A 26,188-nucleotide genomic window follows, 5' to 3' on the forward strand; every position below is an offset into this window, starting at 1 on the left:
CAAAACTGTTCACATCTACAAGCGGACAGATGAACAGATCAAGTGATGTTCGATACTTTTACAAATGAATAATGCCGGCCCAACACCAGGGCCTCAGGCTTCGCTACAATGCTCCCGCTATACGTCTCCTTGTAGCGTTTAGTTCCCTTTCTCGAGTGCCTTTTTCATGATACCAATATCCTCGGGTGTGGTCCGACAGCACCCTCCGATAAGACCAGCTCCAGCCTCGTTCCACTCCATCGTCTTCTCAGCCAACGTCGAACCTTCCGTTCTCTTGCCTTCCCACTCCCTCGCCTTCGCATTCCATTGCTCACCAGAGTTGGGATACACCATCAAGGTCCCCCTCTTCACCAATGGCTTCAAAGTCTTCAGAGCAGCCAACCCCAAATCATCTGGCACACAGTTGAAGCCTAGAGCAACTACCTGTTCCACATCATCAAAAAGTGCTGCGATCTCAGAGATGGGTGTGCCGTCGCTGATGTGAGAGCCATCCCGTAATGTGAAGCCAAACCAAGCTTCCGTGTTAGGAAATTCTGTGGTGAGCAGGTCGAGGAGAGCTTCAGTTTCGCCTTTGGATGGTATCGTCTCGATGCCTAGGATGTCGGCGCCGGCGGACACGAGGGCTTGGATGCGGCCGCGGTGGAAGTCCTTCATTTCGTCTTGAGGAATGGAATAGTCGCCTCGGTATTCTGAGCCATCTGAAAGGAATGCGCCATACGGGCCTACGCTCCCCGCTATGAACAATTTACTTCGAACATCCTCATTTGTCTCGGTGACATATTCGTCTCTTGCTCGCTGGGCTAGTTCCACGCTTTTGCTTACGACTTTCCGGGCTTCTTCTTCACTCAAGCCCAGGTGCTTGACTAGTCCCGGAATGGAGGCTTGGTAGGATGCTGTGATTGCAACATTTGCGCCTGCGCGATAGTAGTCGAGATGTGTTTGTTTTATGAGGGCTGGCTGATCAAGCAGTATGGATGCGGACCACAATGCGCCGCTTATGTCTGCTCCCAAGGTCTCCAGGTATGTTGCTAGCGCGCCGTCCAGGATTATGGGGAAGCCTTTAGCGACGTGGGCAGATAATGGGTTTGGTGCCGGTGACGATGCCATGATGATTGTCGTGGAATTCTTTGTGTGTATCCAAGAGATGAGAAGATGAAGTCCTTCTTAGTAAATGGGAAGTTACAGAACAGTAGTGTTGAAGCTGTGTGCTGAGATTTAGTCATAATCCGATGTGCGGAGTTTCGAGCGCCGATGCTCAGTGGGCATTCGACATCAGAAGACCGTTCTACTTGGAGGGTGAATGGCTCTACTTCGTTTACATTATGATCCCAGCCAAACAATATCACCCACCATGGAGCAATCAAAGATACTATGCCGCTGCCTGACTTGGTCGTTGATTGTGTGGAAGAGGAGGGTTGGGGGAAGAGACGAATCAGAGATTAGCGCGAATCCGAGGTGCCCCTGCCGTCGCGTCGCGTGCATTCCTTCCACACGCGACATGCGCAACACAGCTACCGCAGTAAAGAAAGTAAGCGCCTCTAGCTCGCATCTATCAGTCTGCAGGCAATTGCTACACACCTCTACAACGTAATGTTCATCGGGTGTTATCGACCCAGCTCACCGTCCCAATCGAGGAAAGAACTGATCACCCTGGAGCCTATATTGACGCCAGATTTCTCAATTGCTAGTTTTATCCCAGCCTAGTCTTCAGACCTGTTCGGATTTGTTCCTCGTATGAGGTGTCAGCATACCTCAAGTCTCAGTCAACAGTCTAACCGTACCCGCTCGCTTCACCAGTCAAGCAATCATGGAGAGCTTTGACCCGTCATCGGGACTGGTCTTTAGGGAAAGTACGACGGCTTCCGTCCGCTCGATGATACCGACATGGATGGACAATTGTCGTGGTAGAAGGGTGGACCCATCAAAATACCGCCGCTCAGCTCGAGGATGCGATACACTGCAAGAAATGGCACTCCGTGCTTGTGTCTGGAATATTGAGAACATGGACGTTGAAGCTGTGCAGTGGCTCGGATGGTCCTATGCCAGCCGCTTATACGACCATCTCAAGTACAACGACACACTGTCCTTCCGTACATGGAGTCTCTTCCAGAAAGCTTTTCCAGAAGACATCGACCGTCACTCTAGATTCAGAGTCCAGGACAACTCTGGAGGTCTCCTACCCTCTGTCGTCGATCGATTGGCCAAGCTCGACGCCCGCACGCTGACATTTCTGTGTATTCGGGTCTCCGATATAACGATTGACCAACTTGTTGCCCTTAACAAGATCGAGACGCTTGCAGTTCTCACATTAGAAGTTGGAAGAAGCCGGCAGAACGCATCACTATCACTTCAAATGATGCGCGACTGGGGACGAAGTGTTGGCGAAAGTGGTGCAATGAAGAGTCTGCGCGTACTTGTCATCAACAACTACATCAGGCTTCCGAAAAGACCAGTCTTGGAGTTCATCTCGTCCTTTTCAGGTTTAGAGCTAGTTGGAATCCACAGTCCACAGTTACCCGAGCCTGCAGAGTGTGGGGAAGGCTGGGAAATACATTCAGCTTCAGCCCTCCTAAGCGAATGGAGTAGTTCCGGTCTAAGGAGAAATACTGCCGTACAGCAACTATACGAAGCATCTTTTGTATCCTCTTCCGAAACATCACGAGACGCTACTACTAGTGGCTGCAAGATATACCGATCCCTCTCCTTTCAGTACGCTCAAGGGAGCAAGAATTCGCGAGACGACGATGTCGCGTGGTTTGTACGGAAACAACAAGCTGAGCGGCCAAACAAGCGTGCCCGCGAATACAAACCCCCACCAGACGGCGGCAAAAGGAGGGTACGTAACGACAAGAAGGTCGACATGGGTTCGCTGCTGGGTAGTTTTGGTTGATTATGGTACAAGCCGGAAACCACATGGTCTGTTATAGGAGTAAGAGCAAGGTGCCATTATACAGCCAGAAGACATTTGGTCTCTATTTGGGTATTCACGTTAGTAGAGAACGACACTGTATACCACCAGGTTACCTCATGTCACATAAGATCTACCGCCTGAGCTCTGTCACGCCTTCCGATGCTGTTGAAGCTGTTCCACCATACACGCTTCGCACACTTCCTTTCACTCTCATGTGAGACGGAACACGTGTTTTGTTTGCCAGATGGACTCATGGGCGTACACCAGTATGTTCTTCCCTCAGGGTCCGCACGATGAGGAGCGTGATCCCCCTAGATGGTCTCTCACTTGGATCTAGTGGACCAGAAGCTGCGTTTGTATCGTGAAAGGAAACAAAGACTACGTCATAGCTATGGTCAAACTGCCTGCCTAAAATCCTGGCGATAGTGTATTGAGTTTGTACCTTTGTCTTACAAATTCTTTTGTAACAGCCTACCCTTTGCACCGATCACACATTTGCAACCACGCGGACTTTTCTCACCACAGTCAACCAAAGTAACGAGTCCAAGACACCCTTGCTATGGATGACACAACGGAGAATACATCGGAGAATACACCGGAGAACACACCGGAGCGTTCGAAGACAAACCCAACTACCTTGTTCGGTCAGCCCGGAAGCATTCCTAGTGACACACCGATTCCAGGAGAATCTAGAGTGATGGGTTCTGAGTTTGACTCTAGGCTCACCGCGCCTGCAGTTCAGCAGGTTCCTGGTAGCTTGTTTGGGTAGCACAGTACTAGTGGCTTGTTTGGAGGTAAGGCTGCTGCTCAAGTCGCTGCTGCTCAAGCAACTGGGCAGCCGATTTCTGGCGGGCTGTTTGGTGCTCTATCAAACCGAAACCTATTCGGCGGATGTACCGAGCCGCCACCGCCGAATAGCGCAAATGCTCGTCCACTCTTTGGGTTCGGCAGCTCATCTCATTCCAAGCCTGACACCGGAGGTGGAATCTTCGGCAATATTGATCAGGCTAGCAACTCGCGCAAGGGAGATCTGTTCGGACATGTAGCGGCCGTGGATAGTGAATATGCCCGCGCCGATCAGCATATGTTGAAAGTACCGGATGTTCGCGTCGTCGAAGACCAGGCAGTCAAATAGGTACCTCTCCCCTGTATTTTCCCTCTGTAGAACTAACAATAGTAGCTTCGGATGTGATCTCCTCACCATCCACGTCGGCAAGGACGAGCGTACACGAACCTTCAGTATCCACTCTGAGCTCCTCACTGCCCGGTCAACCTACTTCAAGGACTTGATATCCAACGAAGGTGACCAAAAGACATTTGATCTGCCTGAAATCAACCCTCGCGCGTTTGCTCTATACTTCCAGCTCATCTATACCGGTCGCATTCCAAGTAAACCTAACGACGCATCCGATGCTGAACACGACGAGTACGCCCTTCTGTGCAAGCTATACACTATTGCCCACCTTGTCAAAGACGCTAATGCCAAAGATTCTGCCCTGGATGCTATTCTCGTCAAGGCTACTGAGAGCGCTGAGATCCCATCAAGCGAGCATGTATGGATCGTCTACGCCGGCACTGAAGGGCCCTGCAAAGGTCGGAAGATGATGGTCGAGTTCTATACCTACAAGGCTACTGGAGAATGGATGAGAGCACAAGGCGAGGACGCACATGGACGAGGTTTTCCACCAGAGTTTTGGAGTGAGCTGGCAATGAGCTTGGTGGACAAGAGGAGCCTGGCAAATCGACGGATGGCTGGCATGGACGCAAATGAATACCACGGACAGTGAGAAGGGATGTTAGATAGGCGAACAGATACACTCGCGCTGTTGGATGTTGGATGGATAGCCTAGAGTTGCGAATGGTATCGAAGCGCATACGAAACAGATGTACGAGTAACAGCATGTGGCTCTCAGGCCGGCTGATGGCGAATGAGGTCTTGAAAACACCACTGAACATCTTGCTTATCGTCACTTATGACTTGCTTCGGGACTTCCTGCTTTCCAATACTGCCAGCGGATGACATCGTAGCACTGATCCAGATGACATCGATCTCGATCTGAAACCAATGGTTTACCCACACTCCAGTGGAAGCTTCCCGAAAGTCAGCGAGCCACTCCCAACATGCTCATGAGTCGTGGATGAGCCTTCTGCAGTTTGACTAGTAATGATGCCCAAAGCCTCTTGATGGACTATGCGCATTTGTTGAGGCGAGTCACAGTGCGCGTGCGCGTGCGTGATGAGATAGTGACACAAGATAAGAGAACGTCATGTCGGGAAGATAGTCATGCCTTTGACCAGTACCCAGAACTCGGGATTTGCGGCAACGCAGCTGAGCATTTCACACGTGGACAAGCGAATGCGAGGAGTGGTGAATGAAGGATGTCCCTAGGACACTCAGCAGCGCTGATGACTGTTTCGGGCCTTGTGCCTTGGCAGCGGGGCTTAGACCGCCTGCGGGCTCCCCCAGATGGTCCCCTCGCCACCCTTCCCTCTTGGCCGATTAATACCCTCCACGCTCCACCCAACTACTTGCGACCTTCCTCACACACGCGCACTCTCCACTTCCCGCGACACGACAACCGCCTGCCCTACCGCACCCTTTCAGCACCCGCAGAGCGCCACCAGTCGATTTCATGACCACGGACATCCAGAATCTCAAGTCCTTCGATCCGTTCGCGGAGGCTGATGATGCTGGAGGAGAAGTAAAGTCCACTCAGCAGAACTACATCCATATTCGTATTCAGCGTACGTATCCCCTCTGTCTTCTTCCTCCCCGAAATTCGCATGTGTGCGACATCGGCGCGCCGTCCCTTCCCCTCTTTCCCCATGTTTCAAGAAATCGCGCAAGGCTGACGTCAACCCCCAACAGAGCGTAATGGTCGTAAGACTCTGACCACCGTCCAAGGACTGCCCAAGAAGTTCGACCAGAAGAAGATTCTCAAAGTCATCAAGAAGAAGTTTGCCTGCAATGGCACCGTCGTCGCAGACACTGAGATGGGAGAGGTGATCCAGTTGCAGGGAGACCAGCGCAAGGATGTTCAAGACTTCTTGACCGACAAGAAGGAGGGCCTGGGCCTTGATGGCAAGACCATCAAGGTCCACGGTTTCTAAACCCACAAGGACGTGGATGCGATGCGCACCGCCGCTCCTCCCGCCGAAGCCGAACGACCGCTCCAAGGTCTTGCCAACAATGCGGCGGAGGAAGAGCAAGCCGGCATGTCGCACGTGTGTGGCTCACACGCGACAGTGCTGAGATGCGGTGCGCACGAGCAGATACCCCACGTTCGAGGAGGATAACGATTTTCCTATCTCCATCTCTTTGAAGGAATCGGATACGACGTTTGAAGTTTCGCAGGCTGAAGTATCAGCGCTGCAGGATACTGAGGGAGAGACCAAAGTGGTAGTTTCGGAGGATACATTCAATCAAAGATTTCTTTACTACGATCATTTCAAGTGACGATGTTGTCTCCAGGGTCTCTAACCATTACTGTGCCATGCAATCCCTTACTCCACGTCTTCATCTTCAACCTCTCTGATAGTCTCATCTTTCTTAGGTGCCTTGGCCTCTTGTTTCCGATACAAATTAGCCAGCTCCTCTGCCTCAGTAGCCTCCTCGATGCTCTTGTCTTCTCTGACTTTCAGGAACCTGGGAAACCTAGTACTCAACCCCCTGTCCTCATTGACCAACCCAATCGCAGCCGTATACGTCGGACTCAGCGTCAAATCTGCAAAAGCTACCTCCCACACCTCTTGCGGCTCAAACCAAACGGCGGGTGTTCCCGCTCCGCCATTATACTCCACATAGTGCGGTTTCCCAGCTAGTACGGTCGTGGAATCCGGGTCGTCTGGATCGTACTTTGCGCGGTTCGCTTTGTAGAACGCGTCCGTGAAGCCGGACATGCATTTTGTGACTGCTTCGAGTTGTCCAGTTTCCGCGTTGCGGATGGCGAGAAGAATAGGTGACCACCATGCTGCTTTGCGACCAGAGCCGTGGAAGGCGGCGATGGGGATCAGGTCGAGGGTTTCGGAGGTGGTGCTGTAATCTTTCTTTACTTTGAGCCAGCTGTCGAGGCGTTTGTCCGGCTCGTAGGTCGAGAGGAGGGCTTTGCGGCGGCCGGACATCTTCGGTTCGTCTGTTTCGGTCTCCGTAGCTTTCGTCTTCGTTTTTGATTTCGCGGGCTTTTTCTTCTTTGGCGTTGGTGGGAGGGAAGGCGTCTTTTCGATGGCTTCGTCGGTTTCCGCGAGGAGGTCGGGGTTGGGTAGGTTGTCGAGGATCTTGACCATGATGCCTTCGCATTTGATGTCCAGGGCGCTTTGGAAGAAGGATTGTACTGCTTCTACGTCGGCGGACGTGGCATCTAGACTCTTGACCCAGGTGAAATGGTGAGGGATTTCGACAAACAAGCTTTTAAGTAGCGATCTCCGTTCTCTAAAAGGCCGGTTGAGCAGTTCCTCGCCGTTCAGGTACATTAAATCGAATGCAAACAGGCAAACGTCGATAGTCACCGCGCCGATAACGACGTCTTTCCTCGCACGATTTGCGAGTGTCTGGAAGGTCTTGAGATCTCCGCTCTCGCGATCAACAGCAACAACTTCGCCTTCGAGGATGAAACTTGAGACGCCCTTGCCACGTATCTTGGGCACCAGTGCTACCAGATCAGGATACTTGTCGGTCATCACTTCCAGATGGCGCGAGAAGATCGTAACTTTGCCCTTGTCGTCGCAGTGTACCTGAGCTCTTTGTCCGTCGTATTTGTACTCGCAGGCGAAGTCTCGTCCTTGTAGTTTGGTGAGCATCTCGCCCATATCTCGCGTGATGCTGCCTAACATGGGCCTGAGAGGGATGTGTAGCGACAGCCCACAGCGCACAAGTAGTTCGTCGCAAACACCAATTTCGAGAAGTACGGGTATAAGGTCATTGTAGTTCGGTCGTCGAGCGAAACATGCCTTCACGATCTCCTCATTCCTGCTGTAGATCTCCGCGAGCTCCTCCTTCTTCAATTTCGCCAGGTCCTTCCGATCACGGATCTCGAATTCGGCACCTGTCGGTTTCGACAGCATAAAGGCCCGTGACAGCGCGATGAGCATTGTGGTTTTGACAGCTCCAATCCGCAGGTGTTGCACAAGCGTGCGTACGATGTATCGACTCTCCTCAGCACCTCGCGCATCTTGTACCAGTCTCTCAACAATCCTCTGCTTGTTCTCTACGCTGCCATGGCCTTTGCTGTTCGCAATCTTGACTAGCGAGTCGAAGACGCTCCTGATCGTGAGAGGCTTCGGTTTACGCAGGGTAAAGCTCTGCTTCTTCTTTGCCTCGAATGCTACATCTCCAGCGTCGCCATATTTGGCGTTCAGCACCTTCAAGCCTGCATTATCCAGTCCGCAAACTTTCTTGAGCGCTTTCGAGATCGCCGAACCTCCCAACCCAAGTTCCAGATCGATGTATGGGGGCGATATTGCGTTCGTCGCGAGCCATACCGCCGGGAGTAAGCTGCTAGGGTCGCTTTCGATGATCGTTCGAATGAGGTTGACCAGAGTGTCAACAATCTTAATGCGACTCGTCGTACTGTTCACTAGGATGAAACATCTTGTCAACAGCGCATATGTCGCGTGCCCTCCGTCGACCACCCAATGCTTTTGTAACTCTGGTATGTATTCCGAAGGGTCGAATTCGAGAGGGCTCTGGTCGAAGGGTATGTTCGCTGTGATTACGTCTTCTTCGGATGCGGTCGACTGAAGAGACAGCGTGTTCTTCTTCTGGGTAGGCTCGGTAGGCGACGTGTTTTCTAGGGCCGGTTCGCGCGTTGGCAATGTTGACACTCCACCCTGTCCTTCGGCATCTTGAGGTGCATCCTTCGTGATGGCCTTCTGGGGCTCTTCGTATAGCTCATTCGAGCTCACCGGCTCCTGGTTTTGCGCCTGCTGTTGATCTTCCTTGTCCCATTGCTCCTGGAGTTTGCGCGCGAGCTCCTCGTCGGTCAGCCCTGTGTTGTCTTCGTCCACAGGCGGCTCGCTCGGGCCTGCGTTCGTCGGCGCATCTTTGGCTGTTGCTTTAGCCGTCTGCTTCGCGAAAAAGTAGTCTAAACTTCGTACCGGCTTCCCGGAGCCATCGTTTTTCTTCCGTCGTTTGGAAGGGCTGTTCATGACGTGAAGGCTGGTTCGAGCGACATAGCCATTAGCAAAGCGGGTGGCATAGGGGAGTGTGGTACGTCATGACGCGGGCGCTTGGACCCAGCCAAACTCCATCTCACGTGCACACGCGTCGATCGACTTAAACATCCTCAGATTCATCTCATTTTTTCCTCCACGCTCACATCGTACCACAAGACTCTGACAAGCACACCATCTAGCGTAAAGAAAATTCCGAGGTGGTCGAAATGACCAAGTGCTCTAAGCACATATCGGAGACCAGCAATCCTCTGCGCTGAGAACAGGATCGCGCCGGGACTCAAGCTCATCCAAGGTGAAGATGGATCGGCCTCTGAATCTGTCACACCATGACCCTGACAACGAGGTCGAACTGATTCCCAAGCTGTGCTCTTCGTTTCTCGAACTTCCGATGGCCAGCCATCCCCTCCAAAGCACCATATTTTCCTAGTCATAGTAGTCGAGGTCAACGATCTCCGTCTCTACCACGGGCTTTTCTGGGCGCTCGACAGGTCGCATGCGCTTGTTATTCCGGCCGTAATAGCCATCGCCACGGGGACCAGATGGAGGCCGACCTTCTGCGCCTGGTGCATCACTCCAGCTGCGTAGAAGACCCTGCGTATCATCGTTCGGGCCGCGGATTCGGTTCTCGTGCGCCGCGTCCCACAACTCGAATATGCCGGTTTCCGCATCGGTGTGTCCTTGCTGGCCTCGTATCTGAGAACCCACCGCGTACTTCACTACACGCCCGAGTTAGTGACGCTCAGAGGTGTCGAAGTTTTTCACGGTATCGATGGTGTCGAGGAACTCGAGGTAGAAGAGAACGTACGAAAGAGCTTCGCTGTGTCCTTTTGAAGACCGTCCACAAGTGTACGAACCGCCACAACTTGACACAGGCTGAGTTCCGTGCGCAAAAGCTTTGTTTGGCCTTCTTGGTTGCAGGTCAAGATGGCGGCGAACTTCTTGGTGTCATCATCTTCGCAGATCACGATATCTAGCGTTGTGTTAGGCTCCTTGTTGAGTAATGATGAGGGACTCTGTTCTTACCGTAGAACTTGAAACGTTCGCTGCCGTAAAGAAGACGACAGTTGCCAAGACAAATCTCTTTGAGGGTCTGGACCTTATCAAGCTGACGTTGTTAGCCAACTAGGATGCTGTAGTGAAGAAGTAGTATACTTTTTCCGTGCTCTCCAGCCATGGCTGTTCGCTAATGTTCATCGCCGACGTCTGGCGTACCAGTTCACCATCTTCTACGTCATTGTGTGAGTGCATGGGGACGGGCATGATGATCACTCCGATGTTGTCGCTGGGAAGATAGAGCTAGTGTTGGAAAGATTTCGATAGGTTGAGGCCGAAGACTGTCGTGAACGAGCGTCGATCGTTCGTTCAAGTCGAAGGTCGAAAGTCAAATGCTGCGTTGAGTTGTTGATAGTGAGGTGGCGAAGAGTGAGAAGAAGAAGACTAGTTGAAGGTTTATATGGCCGGCGAGGATCAGCAGTTCGGGCCCAATACACACTGTCAAACAGGTAAAGGCGCTACTTTCTGCGGCATCCCAGGGTAAGAGAGCGGCATGAGGTCCAACGGCAAGACACCTGATCACGGTGAGTTCACGATCTCGACCTTGGACACGCGGGGTATACGCTTACCACTGATTCGGGTGTTCATACGGTAGACTGACGGCATCTATGGGGAACGGTGTTGAAGCGCTGCCAAAAGCGGCTTGCCAGGACAAATAGCGTTTGCAGAGGTGTCGAAGACCTATCGCTAACACGATCTGATGTAACGCCGCAACAAGGTGCCGCCAATCAGCGAGAAGTCGTACAATCTCTTTGCTCATTGTTGGATCTCTCCCCTGCATCACTCCAGGAGTCATCTGTAGTGGTATGACTAATTGATGGTATCCATTCATAGATCAAAGTGATTGCAAGGCAAACGACCTGATTCATAGTTTCATACTCGAAATAATTGGCTTTGGGGCCAGAGGTTGATCCTATTCCTATACAGTAGCATGAAGCTTACCCGTGGGCCCATACTCCTTCATCAAGCCCTTCAAATTCACGTCTTCAAAGCGAACTCTTCTTCCCCAAGTTCCCTGAACTCAGCGAATGTCCCGATCTGTTTTCCTTCAAATGACCATCCGTAGCCTACTGCCGCTCTTTTCCCTGCCTTACCGTTAGTTTCGCTGAGAACCTTCGTTACTACTTATCCGGCACCTTACTGGTTGAACACGATACCAATACTCCTAGAAGAGTCGCCAATTTCTCAACTGCATCCTCGACGTTCTGTCCCAGACATGCTCTCAAGACGTCCCCCTTGTCCCGACGGCCGTCTAGTTGGACTTCATAGCGTACAAGACGAGCTTCCGCGAAAGTATGATCGCGACGCACGCAGTCTATCCCGGTACGTGTGTGGTACTGGAATTTGTGGAGCCGTCGATCTTTACGTCCAGGAACGATATTCGTAAGAACAGAGTAATAGGCATCGCCCCAGAGGTAGTGGCCACGTTCTTTGATCTGCTCGTACAACGGCATGACTGCGCTGGGACCAAGCTGAGAGCCCGGTGTCGGCATGAGAGAAGAAGAGGTACTCTGCGCGGAACTTGTGTCAGGCTGAACTGGCTGCGAAAGGCTTGATGGTTGCGTGGTCGCAGGCTGAGCGAACGTGCCCCTGGCATCGCTTGTAGGGCCAGTATTGGTAGAGTTGTCTACATCTTATCAGCGGCAGTCAGAAGCCTTCACTACGCAGACCCCTAATCCGAAATTCATATATCCGCGGCTCCTAGATAGAGCCCGCACTCGGTTTAGGGACTTCTCTCAAGGATCTTTCGATTGTGTTTGTAGCACAAGCATTCGATCCGGATGGCTTGCTTACCTGGACGCCGTGGAGAACTCGTGTTTCTGTTGTTGCTGAACAGGTTTCTGACGACAAATTTGATCGAACGTGTGTTGTTTTGAGCCATCGTAGCCGTATGTACAGCTGTGTTTTAGATGCTGGTTCGGTAGGTATATTGGCCACGCAAGTGCGTCGATGAAAGTGTACTTATTAACGATGTTGACGATACTGACGAACGGATGTACACTTGATAGCGGTAATGACATGCGATGTTGACTGATCTGTGTACATTGTGAGTGATCGTGCCTTTGCACTAGCGCGGGATTTCGTCCTTGATAGAAGTGACGGTGCGAACACCTGGGTAGTCTTGCAAAGTCGGATAGGCGCGTGCGAGCATTTGGCAGTAACACTCTTATGAACGCCCAAGAGTGGCATTGAAAAGAACGAGCTACCAACTGTGCGATGACCCATATTTTACGACCGTTCTTGTATAGCTTCCTCTTTCCACTATCGAGAGTGAAGGCTACCATTTGTTGGATCGTGGCCAATGCTCTCCACACAGCGGTGAACAGTACGAGACTGAACACCAGGCCCCTTGGTAAACACGAACTCTTATCTTCAGGGCAGTGTGTGAATTATCAGGTGAACACCGCACCTGTCAGCGAAGCAAGACACTGGGCTTGTTCAAACCATCCATGGATACATTTCCATTTGCGTTGCATGCCTGTCAGGCTCAATGTAGATGTGACATGCCATCTGCCGCAAGGTCAATCGAACGAAACTCTGATGGACATTTGCGAGGAGCAAAGATTCGAAGACATAGATGTTGTAATGCGAGTTGGGAAGCCAAGAGGTTGTCCAGACGCGAATAGAAAACGAATGACGTTGTCAGCGCACAGACACAATCTCGCAGCCGGCGGAGCGCAATGAGCACCTGGGCATGCAGACTTGCTCACATACCGTCAACCAGTAAGTTCGGGCCATGTACATTGCCTGCAATTCTGTAGAGATATAACCGCTTCTGTATACGATCCACACGATTACTACGCCCTATCCGCACGACACGACGCGCCGAACCGTCGAATCATCCCCGACCCGCATAACACCCGCGACGCGCTTTGCACGAGCAATGACGAACAGAGGCGCCCTTCGAAATGGGGTCGTACCGACGCTCGCTATAAACACCCTCTACGAAAGAAGATGAATCGGACAAGAATGCGCATGGCTACGTTCTCTGGCGCCTCAATAGCCGGGGGCACTGTGTTGAGATGACGGAGGACCTTCGACTCGACCCCTCGGGACAGGACTATCTATGCGTATCGATCGATCACCAGTATCTTCAATATGAGACGGGTCTGACAAGACTCTTCGGCCCACCGGCGGTGTAGGCGCGGTCAACCTGATATGTGGTGTCGGAAGGGATACAACCCGATTATCTCTTTGCCGGGACGGCCGTAATCCTTCAGTCTGCCTAGGTGTGGCTGCCACAACTCCGCTAGGCTGTGAGTAGGGAACACTGCCATATTGTGCCGCGGACTGGGTGTTTTGCATATAGGACTGCGTCCTGTAAGCATCTGGCGGAGCGTATGGCGCATACCTGGTCACCGGGGGAGAACCTGGAGCTAGCTCGCTCGGCGGTGGCGATCTTATACCGAGCTCACTCCTCTGTAAGAGCAGAGAGAGGTCGCTTTGTGGCGGGGACACAAGAGCATACATATCTTGTTGCGGCGGGCCTTCGGCACGTTGGCTCCGCCTCACAGGATCTTCCGGGTAACGCATTGGAGGGTCAGGATTCGTGGTATACGGAGCTTGTCTCGAGCTGTGCGCATTACGCTGCTCTTGTTGCAGCGGTTCCAGGCCATGCTGCGTCTGTTGTGGAGCAGTTGTACCAAGTTGGGTCTGCCGCATGGAGTCCGTGGCGAACCGGCTTCGCTGCGAAGGATTCCGATCAGACACTTGCCCGCGCCTCTGGTTCTGGCGTGAAAATGGCACATCATCTGGACGTTCCCGAGGGTGCTGACGACTGCCAAATGACGAAGGCGCTGACCGCTGTGCTGTCGACTCTGTCGGACCGCTCATCTCGTATGGGGCTCGAAGAGGGACTATGTTACTCAGGTCCAGCTCCCACGGCTTGATCCTTTCCCAATCTATCTTGTTGCCCTCCAAAAGCCGGCGCTTGATGACTTGAAATTTCTCATATTCCAAGTCAGTGGCGAAGTACTCTCGACGGTCCCAATCCTGCACCATCTTCCGTATGTCTGCAAGCGCAGCTACTGATTTCCTCATGTTCTCTTCCAGATTCTCGCGCGCATATGCCTTGACGTTTCTTTGCTTCAGGATCTCGACATCCAAACTGTATCGGTATCGAATTCTCTCCCTCAGCTCCCGTATGTTCTCTGCCGTCACGAGTCGGGCTGGGACCGGTGTTCGCTGAGGTGTTCGAGGACTAGAATCCTGCTGAGTAGAAGGTAGTGGGGGAGTGTCTACTTCATTGAGTGCTGGCAGTGGCGCTGGACCCTGCGAAGTCGGCGTTCTTTTTATCTGCCAAAAACTCTTGGTCTTTTTCAAGAGGCCCATGACTATATTCAATGGACAACCCGCCTTCAGTCTGTAGTGGTGGACGCCAAACTCTTGTTTCGAACAAATGAGACCTGGGAAGAGAAGAAAGATGGGGAACGGAGCTGGCCCTCTGAGAGGAAAAGAGCGAGGCTACCGAAGCCACCAGGCTACCTCGATCAAGAGACGGCTTCTCAGCCCACATATGCTGTTCCGCGTCCTCTAGTAGCTGCATGCGCGTGCCAAGAACTTTAGCAAGAAGGCTGTGGCTGCTTAAGAATTGACGCTTACAGTCTACCGAGCCCAGCCTCTGAGGACGGCACACACCTTTCGCCTCTATCCTTGAAAGACGCTGCAGGCGCACATGGCCAATGCTCATGTGGTGCCTGGTCATCCAGCCGTTCCGACAATGTGCCCGGTTAAGCGCCATAGGAAGTCTACCTTCCTCTCGCAATACGGTCCTGGCATTCGGTATTGCGTCCAATCACACAATGGGCATGATGTTGACAGGTAAACCTTGGCTTCAAGGCTGTGTCGGCCATTGCTTGTATCGCGAGGCTGCGTTGAGAATCACGAGCCCTAAAAGCAGTCACAACGGCTTTTGGAAGTAACGCGTTCATCATATCTTCGAGTTGGGTGCAAAGACGTTGAATTCTTCATCGACTATCGAACAGAATAAGACACTTTCGCAGCCTGGCAGCCCGGAATCACTTCTCCGCTAGTAAGGTGCTCGCCTTTCGAATTTCCATACCGCTTCAACTCCGGGTTGAGAACTAATGTAAGAGCGCGCTCTTTCGTTTTAGACTGCGATAACAAATCTCCGCTTCCATCGGGTAAGCTCGCAATCAACCTGTAAGGCTGCGAACAAAACTCCATCCAGGTTTTCGCACAAAGTCGCACGAGACTTTCCAGCATCTTAGCTTGCTTATCTTTGAGGATAGCTACCTTTCCCAGAGCATAGTGTAGAGCGTCGAGTAATTCCAAAATGGATCTTTCGTAGCCATTTTTGAGTCGCATATCATCCCCCGATGGCCGGGCAGATGGTTCTATAAAGATCAAGAATTGCTTGGCCGTCTCGTACCGCCTTTTCTCGATTTCTTCTGGTATTTCGGGCCACTTGAGACTGGAAGTATCTTACAACCTGTTAGCTCAAAAACGGAGAAGAGCGACAATCCAGGACTTACTGGACGTGTGGACGTCTATCCACTCACGGTCCAAGTCTGCTCCTTCTAGACCTAGGATTCTGAAAGGACTGACGAAGATCCAACCATACAGCAGGGCCCAGATAGTGTTTTGAACGATTTGCTTCTTCAGTTTTCGTGTGTTCTCGCGATGGATGTCGAGTAGCTGGTGCTCGCTAAATGGCCAGTCTAAGGTACCGTCCCACTCTACGTTCGCAAAGTCTTGTACTTGATCTGTGATACTGCGGAATAGGTTGGCTAAATCACGATCTTTCAAGCCTCTGAAATGCTGCCTGTGAAATAATCCTTGTTTCAGCTCCTCATTGTCAGTGCGGAGCTGGAATGTTTCCTGCGTGTGCTTCTTGGACAGTTTTGCCTCCTGCCGTTTGAGCTCTTTCTCACGTCGCTTTTGTTCTTCTTGCAATTTTGCCTGCTCAGTTCGCAGTAGGTCATGCAGTCGCTGTTCTTCGCGCTCCGCCTCGAGCTTGAATTGAGCAACGCTTGCTTGGTGTTCACGCACTATTCTTTCAAGCTTTTCCTCTTGTTGTTGCATTTGCTGGGCGTGTATTTCGTACTCATCCTTCAGCTTCTCATCAAAGCTCGCCTGGTAATTCCGCATACTAGCTTCGTGGGTCTCTTTCACTTCTCGTAGTTGAGCTTCCCATTTCCATTGTTCCTCACTCAGCTGCTGTTTAAGACTGCTGAAGTTCTGCTCAAGTCGCTTTTGCTCTTCATGTCGAATTATTCGTAATCGTTCTTCGTACCAGGTCTTGATCCTCTCGTTCTCGTTGTACAGCTTCGCTGTCTCGATATTGAAGTGACTCTGGTGTTGTTGCTTCAACTTCTGCATCTCGCTTTCCACGTAATGCCGTTCTTGTTCGCGTTCTGATTTCTGATTCTCAAGCATGTCCCGAGTATTTGACAATTCTTCGTGCTTACTACTGGCATCCGTCTTCAGGTCCTGCACTTCGCTTTTACTGACTCGCAGTGCATTCTTCAAAGTGTGTACTTCGTTCTTCAAGTCATTCACGATAGCTGTATCAGTTCTGTACTGATTCAACGACTGATGAGCCGCATGGAGTGCTTTATCAAGCTCACGATATTGACTCAGAAACCTCTTAATGCCATCTTCCGTCGTTTCTCCAGGTGGTGATCGCAATGCAGGGAAGTCATACCCAGCCCGTAAAATAAGCTCCTGGGTTCGTGGTATGCTGTGATCAATAGCTGAGGACTGTGAGTAACCTCCAGTCAGCCCTGATCAGTCCAAGAAGTGGTATGAAAATTCGACTCACCAGTCTTCTGTGACCATCTGTTAAGCCTGCGTTATAAGATAAGGTCGCTCCTGTATAGGGACTGGAAGTGTCAAATGAACGCGCCTTCTCAATTGTCGCATTCCTATTCATGCGTAATGGTGAAGGATCCATCTCAGGCGCATGTATCTGTTCTGGGTGAAAGCGAGTATCATTTGACATGTTTGCTGCAAGGGTCGGAATTTGGGAGAGCGGCGGCTGGAACGCTTGTGAAGTTACATCTTGCTCTTGGTGTTGCTGTTGATGCTGCTGCTGTTGTTGGTGTTGCTGTTGCTGTTGCTGTTGGTGTTGCTGTTGGTATTGCTGTTGCTGCTGTTGTTGTTGTTGCTGTTGAGGCGGTGGTACGCCTATCGAGACCAGAGCTTGAGGATCCGTCAATAGACCGTGAGGAACCTGACTACTGGTTACACTGCTCAACTCTTTCTGGTTCTTCCTTCTCCGTCCATACGCTACTTTCGCCCCCTGCACCGCCAGCTCAGGCTTCCTGCCATGAGCAAGAGCTTCCAGAAATCCCGCTCGGGGCCTTTTAGGTGCTGCTACTGGTACATCGGGCCGTTGTCGTTGTTGTTGTTGACTTGACAGAAAGTCAGGTGTTTCTAAATCTTGATTTCGAGTTATGCCGCTTCGAATGCCTTTAATTATGTTCATGCTCATTTTCAACCTGAACACGTGGATACGACTCTTCTGAACAGGAACTTTCGACTATGTCAGCCATGAACTTATGATCGCCGCATGCCCCCAATCATTCCGGTTCTCTTTTTAGAGAGAAAAACGCAATCATGCAGATACTTGGACTGAGAAATGCAGCCCAGCCACTGAGCGGGTGAATGATGGCATGGAATGTCTCGTCACAAGACTATCGCTCTCAGACTGCAATGGTGGCTTATAGTAAGCAGTGCAGCGCTTACGGATCTTAGCTTGCCTAGAGCTGAACTTTTACCAGTAGCCCAATATTGATTTTCGTGCCACACCAATATATGTGACAAGGCTACGTCGCAGCCTTGCGCCTCCGTGCATAGCCCGAACACGAACCGCCAGCTCATTGGTACCCATCAACCGGACTTGGAACTTCTTGCCGTTCGTACGTTTATCTTGCCCGTTTCCGGTGCGCACTTGGAATCTAGTCTCTACGAGGCGAGGCAGAGTTGTATGACTGCGCAGCGCCCTCCGAACCAACCTGCACACCAACACACCTGCATAGCTTAGGCCCGCGCTTCACTCGTGCCATGATCTCATAGGCGCGGTAGCCAGAAAGCTTCATCGACCGAGATGTATAGCGATCGCCGTACCCAACTACCGTGAGACTAGATTAGTTGTTCTCCAGGAAGAGCTCCAACACAAAAGATTCGATATGGACGACAGCGACCTGGGGTACCACTCTGAGCGTACGTCATTGGTGTCCTCTCATACAGATCACGAGTATTCCCCCAGAACAGACAACTTGAAGGGGAGAACGCACGAAGGGGTGCAAGAAACGCGACTAGTGATCGGTCTGGACTATGGCACTACATACACCGGTATGCTACTTCAATGGGCGTTAATTACAGCTATGCTAACATCACAATGAGGTGTGGCCTACGCTACTCCATCTGGGTTCAGTTGCTCGCTCGATACTATTGACGTTATGGTAGAATGGGGTATGTCGTGTCGCCCCCTGCCATAACGTATGCGCTGACTAGGACAAGGTAAAATCGTGGACGAGAAGGTACCAAGTGTCATCTCATACTCTCACTCAAACTACGAGTGGGGCGGTGCTTTAAGTGAAGACTCTATCTCTATGGTGCACACTAAACTCGAGCTCGGTCTACAGAGTCGCCAGGACGAGCTGGACATGACGCTCCAGGTCTTGGATGGAATGTCTAACCTCAACATCGACGACATGTTACGTTCTATGTCCAATGACGAAGACGTGCCTGCCTACTCACATAAAAGTCCGGAAGAGATAGTCACCGATTACCTGCAAAAGGTATTCCAACATCTAGAGGTGGAAGTCGATCAATTTGGTGCGATCGCAAGAAAACATACAGCTACAGACATTGTAGTCACTGTACCCACAGTAAGCGATACCAACCGTGTTGCATTGCTATAGGGCTGACTTCCCGAAGAACTGGGACTACATGGCGATGAACTCGACCTATCGAGCATTGATGACAGCAGGATTCAATCGAACAAACTTTCCAAAACTACGAGATGTCATGTTCATCACAGAACCTGAGGCTGCTGCAGTTTATACTGCGCGCCATTATCGAGACGAATTGGCGCAAACGACTCTACGGGTTTGTTCAATACGTCAAAGTTGGTGTTACATTGTGAAGCTAATAAAACGAAGGCGGGTCAGTATTTCATACTATGTGATGCTGGGGGTGGCACAGTAGTAAGACCATCACTGAGCAAGTCGCTTTTGAAGTGAAGGAGCTTATGACTATGTTTAGGACGTGGTATCATACCAGGTCAAGCGATTAGAGCCGGCTCTTGAGTTGGAGGCGATTGGAATGCCAACAGGCAAGCGGAATCCGCACCCTGAGAGTGTCGCTAACCGGTCTCAGGTGACAAATGCGGTTCGATCTTCATCAACATGAAGTTCAAGAAATGGCTTCGAGAGATACTCACGGATGTTCACTACAGAGAGCTTGACCCCAATTTCGAGATCGACAAGCTGGCGACCCATGCTTCAGAAACCCCAGCCATGAGATCGCTCATGAAAGACTTCGATGTGAAGAAGAAACATTTCACGGTGGCGTCGCCCGATTACCAACTAGAGCTTCCATTTCCATTGGAAAACCTCGATATTCCAGGTGTGAAACAAGGCCTTCTCACTATCAAGAGGTAAGCATATTTGGTGGCTTTGTCGACCAGTGCTAACATCTTCAGGCAAGACATGGAGTCATTCTTCGACGCGTCAATCGAGCGGATCGTCAGAATGATCAAGGGTCACGTCAAGAGGATTCGAGAACAGTGCCACAACCGCCCCAAGGTAAAGAAGTCTCCCCGCCGTCGCGGTGAAGGACACTAACGTGGACAGAACCTGTTTCTTGTAGGAGGATACGGCGAATCGGAGTATCTTCAAGCTCAGATAAGGGAAATGCTAGTACAAGAAAAATTAGTGATGCAGCCTTGGAGACCCCAGAAGTCCTGGACGGCGGTTGTTCGGGGTGCAGTGGTTTGTGGTATCGAGAAGCGTGAGTCGAAAAGCTTAATGCGAACGAGCTCCTGTCGGCACAGCTACGCAATTTGTCTCGACGAAAGGTACGCCATGGCTCATCATGGTAGGCAAGAGGAGATTATCGAGTATGGCGGGGGCACTTTCGCCAAAGGACAACTCACGTGGCTGCTGAACAAAGGCGATCTGGTATTGTCCAACAAGCCAACGAAGCGGTCCAAGACGATTCACATCCGACTCGTCAAACAGCGTCGGGATGTAATGACTTTAAAAATTTGGCAATACATATGCGACGAGGAACAACGCCCAACGCGTCTCGACGACGCCACTGACGGTGAGTGGTAATTGTTGCCAAGAATGTCCGGAACTGACCCGTGACAGATTTTTACAACGCGGGTGAAATTGACATTGATCTGAGTAGAATTCAGTTTGAGCGTGTGCACGAGGGGCGTGGAAAACCCACGTACTTCAAGGCTGATGTGGAGTTGGTGCTGGAATTGGAAAGGGGAAAGCTTTGGGCGATTCTGCAGTGGAAACGAACGGAACTAACGAGAATCTCAGTAACATACTAGCACAAAAATTTACCTCTCTACCGTGATCGCGGGGCTATGTTCCAAGTATGACAAAGTGTGTGATGCCTTTCGCAACCACCACGGACGACTCGGGCTATGCAAGCTCTGGCCGCAGCCGACTCAGCCGACTCGTTGGCATAGTGCGGTGCAGAAGCCATGCAGAAGGCTGCGCCTATCCTGCAGATGCCGCCAGCCTGACACTGATACGCGGAATTGAAGAACGAGAAGGCAACGAGGCAGATGCATGGCGTTCTTGGCAAGCGCCAACCCTATTTGCGAAGTGCACCCATCACCAAGCGTAGCCCGTTAACAGTATGGTGGCTTGTTGACGATTAAAGTAGCCTATCTAAGCAAGGTAGAGCCGCAGCCTCGAACCCATATCAATAAGGCGGCAAGGTTCTCTCTTTGTGATCAGCACCCATTTCCCTCCATCTTACCTAGATACAATGACAGACCTCATCAACCTATCAGCAAGATACGTCATCAAAACAGATCAGTTGGGACTCGAAAGCGCGCTCGCATCCACACCAGATAACGACACCCTCGTTCTAGAGTCCGTCTCAAGCGACGCTAATCCAAGCCAGCTCTGGTACTTCGAAGAGACCGAGCTCGACGACTATTACCGCCTACACACCGAAGATAAAGGGAACGGCAACTCTCTGAGCACGTACAACTATGAAGGAAGCCAGACGACAGATTTGCGTTTCCGAGCTAGCGAAATCATAGACGCACAGTACTGGCGACTAGACGTACAAAGTGATGGAAACGTCAAAGTCAGCAACAACCGCGCCGGCTCTAGTAGTTATCTCGATATCGAAGATGGGAGCCTGAAGCCTTTTCTCGCGCAAGGAGATTCGGGCAAAGGAGAATGGACACTTAGCACTTTTGGTGCTGCTGCGGCTACACCCACCTCTACCGTCTCCACCTCCTCTGATGTTACGACCACACCGGATGCAACGCCGTCTTGTACCTCAGAATGTACAGCAGCTACGGATGTTACTACCGCCGATGATGCAAAGTCTTCGGGGTTGAGTAAGGAAGCAACAATAGGCATCGCGGCCGGTTTGAGTGCAGCAGGGCTTTTGGCAATCATAGGAATTGCGGTTTGGCTGTGGAGACGACGAAGGCGAGTGCCATCTCGTGCACCGAGTGTTCATTCTATGAGACAGGGCCACCTACTTGGTTGAGGCTGACGACAAGGAGAATCGAGTGTGACCAAAGGGTAAACGGTTTGTATTTGGCTTCGTTGCATGCATGGTCGGTATAGACTGTATGATATGATTTAGCGTGTTTGGTATGCACAAGAGTTTTCCAGCTTGAGCACAATACACCTTTAACAGCATCTATGCATTTGATATCTATATCGGTAGATCGCCAGCACCACATCTAGCCATGGCGTGATACTATTCATGTCTACCCTCGTCGCAAGTTCCCACCATGGTATAAAAAGAAAGGATCATACAAGCTACGAAGCAAAAGAAGTAAAGCGCAGGCCCAAATCGTCCGCCGATAAAGCCGACCTCGCGTCCATGTCAGATAGAATACATAATCCGGTGGGAAATCCCACCGAGAACCGCAAGACAGCAGAACCTGTTCAAAGCGCAAATTATACCGTAGTCCCGCTAACCCAATGCTAGAAAAACGTCAAGAACGTGAAAGAGAAACATTGTACACAAATCGTGAATGGAATGAACGCAATTACAGCTGGTATGCTGGTCTCATCCCAAGGTCTTCTAATCAATGGTGATGACGTCGTTCTTGGACTGCCCTGGACGGCCTCCTTGACCGCCTCTACCTTGCTGTTGTTGCTGAGACATTTGCTGGCGGCCGTTTGGCATCTGCTGCTGCGAGGGTCTGCCGTTCGGAGGTTGGCTTCTGGGATGTTGCTGCATGTTCGGGTGCTGTTTCCCAGCTTGCGCCTGAGCCTGTCTTTGCTGCTGCTGACGCGCTTGCTGCTGTTGTTGTTGCATCCTAGCCTGCTGCTGCTGGTTTCCCTGCTGGTTTCCGTTCGCCTGTGCAGGCGCCTGTCCTGGACCAGATCCCTGGTTCTGCGCTTGTTGCGGGGGCTTTTCAAGTGGTGGAGGTGCAACATAACCTCCTGCCATTTTGCAACTCAAAACACATTCATCCAGCTTGAGTAGTGCTTCAGGGATCGCGTCCAAGTCCGCCACCATGCCGGTTCGGGTACCAAACCATCCTGGGCCCTTTCCACTGAAGAGTTCCTTCAGCTTGGCCTGTAGGCTGTCGAGACGCCTATGACCAGGCGCACGCTCGGGAGTTGGTAGATTTGTGGCTTGATTTGGAGGATCCTTTGGACGCAAGTTGTCTTCGACGAACCAGTACACCTGGTCATCTTTGGGTTGAAGGCGCACGTCGAAAGTGCAGACCGGATTGTCATAGGTGAGTCGGTATTTGAGGACGGAGTGAACATGGATTGCGGGATTACTATAGTTGCCTGGCGATCGTTCTTCGACTTCGCGCAGGGCCTTGAAGAGGGGCCGGGTCGCGACGAGAGTCGTACAGAAGCGATCTAGGCCATCGACATCGCTGACCTCCGTGGTTGGGAAGGAAGGCAACCGATCGTTGGCGATCTCAGTGAGCAGATGGAGAATCCGATGGTGGGGATTGTCATGTGACAGCTCGATGGTAAGCTCCTTTTCAGTGCCAAAGTTGACGGTTGCAGAGTATGGCGATGGACCGTACTGGAACTGTACGCGCTGTAAGGAGGAGGACGAAAGCCGCATTTGGCGCTTCTGGAGGGTACTGGCAAAGGTACGAAGGCGGTTAACATCTCGCAGTCGTGCTCGCAGCTCTCCTAGGATATCTTGCCCAAAGGGTGTAGCAAGAAGAATCCTGAAGTTGCCATCTTCTGAGAACTTAAAGGCGGTCTGTGGTGAAGCTGCCATGAGCTTATGCATGTCTGCAGCAACAGACTTGACCATTCTACCGACAGCCATATGCCAGACGTCCTGACCCCCAACTTTCAAGCCTTCACATGTAATCTTGATGTCTGATTCAAGCCATGAGTCTTCGTCTGCTTGGGGCACAAGAAGGTCCGGAGTTTGCACATGCAGCACCCATCGACGGGGGACACAACCAGCTTCTACGAACGAGCCTGCTTGCCCTAACTCAGGTCGCAAACTGAAATTCTTCTTCTCCTTTTCTAGTTGGCGAGCTGTGACGCGGAACGACAGAAGCTGCACAGCGACCCTCTCCAGACTTGCCAAGGTGTTGCGGTTGATGGGCAAGGAGCTTCCATCAGGTCTGTCCAACTTGATCTGCTCGGCGTATTCGAGGCTATTTCCACCAGATCCGATTTCAAAGATCCACCACGATTCGCCTGAAGAGTCGATTACCGCTGCCAATGCCCAGTTTGGTGTCCAGCCGCGAGGGCAATACAGCGTGGAAGAGATGACATCCAATTTGACAGCAGCCGACACTACCTGCTGTTTCAAAGCCTGTCTTGCGACCGATTGCCAGCCGAGTTGTTGTGCGTTCTTCTGGATCAGACTGAGCAATGTGCCGGCTAGCACTTGCGTCATTACATGAGCAATCTGTGATGGCTCTCTGCCTTGGTTGAAAGCATTTTCCGCTCGCGCTGATAGTGCGCTAGCTGGTCGCAGGATGTAGTTACCAGTGACCGACTCTAGTGATAGGGCAATTGATGTAGATTTCGTACCCAGCGATGCGTTGAGTGTAGAGTCGGCAGGTTCGGTCTCGGAAAGATGTGCATTCGCCGTCACTCCAGACTTGAAACTCTCCTTTGTGGATCGCAAGATATCACTCGTGTGGCGTGCGATAACTTGCTTGATAACGCGTTCCATGGAGAGATCCTTCCAGTCAAAATGGAACTTGACATCTTTCACTTCTTTGCCCTGGCGGAACCAGCGCGTAGTCAGCGACGGTATGGGAGGCCCTCTCCACGAAACCTTGCCGTTCTTTGGTTTGTTGTTCGATACGCCAATCTCAATCCAATTCTTTTTTCCAGGCTTATCAGTCCAATAAGACACGACGAGCAAGCGATGCACAGGCTCAACCTTGAGAGATCCAGCCCAGCCGCTGCGAACGAGATTAACAGCCTGCGATCGAAGCACTGAGATCTTGTGCGTTAGAACAAAGTTGTTCAGGAAGTCGAAAAGGCCGGTCAGACCCTTCTCCTTTAAAACTACGTCGGCCTGCAGCTTGAGTTGCATGAAGAAACGGCTACCGACGGTAATGGTAGGTGCAGGAGTGAACAACAACCGGAGATCAATGAGAAACCACTGTTCTGAGGCATCCTCTACAAAGGACATGACGTCGAATTCCAGCTCGCCGGCAACAACGAAAGTTGCGCGTCCAGAATGCACGCGCCAGTCTTGGAGGTGTCGTGGGAGACTTTCGTGTACGTTGAGGCGTATAGAGAGAGAAGTGTTCATGTACCGAAGCAGTTTAAGGGCTTGCTCCGCAGAGATAGGCTCAGGGGGTATGTAGCCCAGGCTCGGCATCCATGACGCTTTCCCTGTCGATAGCACTTCCAGGGCGGTCGCAACGTCCGGATTGTTTTCTCTGGCATTGTTGGACAGAATCTTAATCTTTTCCAGTTTGTAGTCAGCAGCATCCATATGGGCTGCCTGGGTACTCGCGTGGGCCAGCAAATCAATGAGTTTTGATATGTCAACGGAAGCTTTCTTTCCCCATTCGGTGAGGACTAGCAGCTTGATGAATTTAGCCCGTTGCTCCTGCGCGAATTGAAGCACAACTAGCTTTTTACGCTTGTTCGCCTCTGCATTCACTTGTGCATTTGCCGCGCCAAGGCCATTGGGAAGAGCACCGTTTGACACTGGCGCTATCTGGATGGCGGCCATGTTCTTCAGGACTTCCTCCAATTCATTGTAAGATTCCTGGGATATCCGCAACAACAGTGTTGACAGGGACATGTACTGTTCGGGGCCGATATGAGCGATCTCCGGGGGCAGATCCGAGTATTGTTCGAGCGTGGGACCCGCCGTTGCTGCGACTACCATGGATGCGCCGTTGGTGCTGGTTTCGCGCGAAGGACCCCCATTAACAGCAGGTCCCCCTGCCGGCGTATCACTTCGCGCGCCGTTGAGTCCGCCATTGGTCAGATCCCCGTTGTGGCTCCGCTTCCTGTTTTCTGCATCTCGTGAAGCCGTCGCTGAGTCGGACCCGGTGTGGTTCATGGTGAGAATGCCTGGCATACTACGTCGTCCTCCGTCCCGCGGCCTGGGGCGCCGTCTGCGCACCCGTTTTGCGCGCGTCTATAGCTTTCTTGAAGTGTGTGGTCGCGCTTTTTCCTTGATGTTGTCGCGAGAATGTCAACCGCGCGGTTTGAATCGTGATCGAGGCTGCGTGCAGAGGGCTGGCGGTGGAGTCGGCGGTGAAATGCGCAGGTTAGGAGTGAGGCGCGCTCATTAAAGCAGATGCTTTGGCGTAAGAATGGAAGCGCCGAGATAGCACGAGGCGCAGTGAGTGTTGAAAGGGCGCTGGTCGAATGCAGCAGGTGAAAGAAAGCGAGGTCG

At 51.6% G+C, this 26,188-nt stretch overlaps 11 protein-coding genes across 11 annotated transcripts; 5 read left to right on the plus strand and 6 right to left on the minus strand.

Annotated features, from left to right (window-relative positions):
* Positions 1 to 138: 138 nt before the first annotated feature.
* J4E86_003219 (uncharacterized protein) lies at positions 139 to 1,107 on the minus strand (the record flags this gene model as incomplete). Its single annotated transcript, XM_051443775.1, has 1 exon — positions 139 to 1,107. The coding sequence occupies one exon, from the start codon at positions 1,105 to 1,107 to the stop codon at positions 139 to 141; it is 969 nt and encodes a 322-aa protein (XP_051305270.1).
* An 859-nt stretch (positions 1,108 to 1,966) lies between these two features.
* Positions 1,967 to 4,698, plus strand: J4E86_003220 (uncharacterized protein; the record flags this gene model as incomplete). The annotated part of the gene is made up of 3 exons (XM_051443776.1): positions 1,967 to 2,836; positions 2,881 to 3,125; positions 4,092 to 4,698. 3 exons carry the CDS (start codon positions 1,967 to 1,969, stop codon positions 4,696 to 4,698), a joined length of 1,722 nt encoding a protein of 573 aa, XP_051305271.1.
* Positions 4,699 to 5,544: 846 nt separating this feature from the next.
* Positions 5,545 to 6,022, plus strand: SUI1 (Eukaryotic translation initiation factor eIF-1; the record flags this gene model as incomplete). The annotated part of the gene is made up of 2 exons (XM_051443777.1): positions 5,545 to 5,656; positions 5,781 to 6,022. The coding sequence occupies 2 exons, from the start codon at positions 5,545 to 5,547 to the stop codon at positions 6,020 to 6,022; spliced, it is 354 nt and encodes a 117-aa protein (XP_051305272.1).
* Positions 6,023 to 6,415: 393 nt separating this feature from the next.
* On the minus strand, positions 6,416 to 9,055 carry J4E86_003222 (uncharacterized protein; the record flags this gene model as incomplete). Its single annotated transcript, XM_051443778.1, has 1 exon — positions 6,416 to 9,055. One exon carries the CDS (start codon positions 9,053 to 9,055, stop codon positions 6,416 to 6,418), a length of 2,640 nt encoding a protein of 879 aa, XP_051305273.1.
* Positions 9,056 to 9,505: 450 nt separating this feature from the next.
* Positions 9,506 to 10,342, minus strand: J4E86_003223 (uncharacterized protein; the record flags this gene model as incomplete). The annotated part of the gene is made up of 4 exons (XM_051443779.1): positions 9,506 to 9,798; positions 9,888 to 10,052; positions 10,106 to 10,187; positions 10,295 to 10,342. 4 exons carry the CDS (start codon positions 10,340 to 10,342, stop codon positions 9,506 to 9,508), a joined length of 588 nt encoding a protein of 195 aa, XP_051305274.1.
* Positions 10,343 to 13,132: 2,790 nt separating this feature from the next.
* J4E86_003224 (uncharacterized protein) lies at positions 13,133 to 14,467 on the minus strand (the record flags this gene model as incomplete). The annotated part of the gene is made up of 1 exon (XM_051443780.1): positions 13,133 to 14,467. The coding sequence occupies one exon, from the start codon at positions 14,465 to 14,467 to the stop codon at positions 13,133 to 13,135; it is 1,335 nt and encodes a 444-aa protein (XP_051305275.1).
* Positions 14,468 to 15,109: 642 nt separating this feature from the next.
* Positions 15,110 to 16,534, minus strand: J4E86_003225 (uncharacterized protein; the record flags this gene model as incomplete). The annotated part of the gene is made up of 2 exons (XM_051443781.1): positions 15,110 to 15,579; positions 15,631 to 16,534. The coding sequence occupies 2 exons, from the start codon at positions 16,532 to 16,534 to the stop codon at positions 15,110 to 15,112; spliced, it is 1,374 nt and encodes a 457-aa protein (XP_051305276.1).
* Positions 16,535 to 18,288: 1,754 nt separating this feature from the next.
* J4E86_003226 (uncharacterized protein) lies at positions 18,289 to 19,026 on the plus strand (the record flags this gene model as incomplete). The annotated part of the gene is made up of 3 exons (XM_051443782.1): positions 18,289 to 18,322; positions 18,374 to 18,454; positions 18,617 to 19,026. 3 exons carry the CDS (start codon positions 18,289 to 18,291, stop codon positions 19,024 to 19,026), a joined length of 525 nt encoding a protein of 174 aa, XP_051305277.1.
* Positions 19,027 to 19,512: 486 nt separating this feature from the next.
* On the plus strand, positions 19,513 to 19,950 carry J4E86_003227 (uncharacterized protein; the record flags this gene model as incomplete). The annotated part of the gene is made up of 2 exons (XM_051443783.1): positions 19,513 to 19,763; positions 19,809 to 19,950. 2 exons carry the CDS (start codon positions 19,513 to 19,515, stop codon positions 19,948 to 19,950), a joined length of 393 nt encoding a protein of 130 aa, XP_051305278.1.
* Positions 19,951 to 21,115: 1,165 nt separating this feature from the next.
* Positions 21,116 to 21,856, plus strand: J4E86_003228 (uncharacterized protein; the record flags this gene model as incomplete). Its single annotated transcript, XM_051443784.1, has 1 exon — positions 21,116 to 21,856. One exon carries the CDS (start codon positions 21,116 to 21,118, stop codon positions 21,854 to 21,856), a length of 741 nt encoding a protein of 246 aa, XP_051305279.1.
* A 546-nt stretch (positions 21,857 to 22,402) lies between these two features.
* Positions 22,403 to 25,867, minus strand: J4E86_003229 (uncharacterized protein; the record flags this gene model as incomplete). The annotated part of the gene is made up of 1 exon (XM_051443785.1): positions 22,403 to 25,867. One exon carries the CDS (start codon positions 25,865 to 25,867, stop codon positions 22,403 to 22,405), a length of 3,465 nt encoding a protein of 1,154 aa, XP_051305280.1.
* Between the last annotated feature and the right edge of the window lie 321 nt (positions 25,868 to 26,188).

The sequence above is a fragment of the Alternaria arbusti genome, assembly GCF_024043155.1.
Source record: "Alternaria arbusti strain BMP 1465 chromosome Unknown scaffold_3, whole genome shotgun sequence".
In the NCBI taxonomy this organism is placed as follows: domain Eukaryota; kingdom Fungi; phylum Ascomycota; class Dothideomycetes; order Pleosporales; family Pleosporaceae; genus Alternaria; species Alternaria arbusti.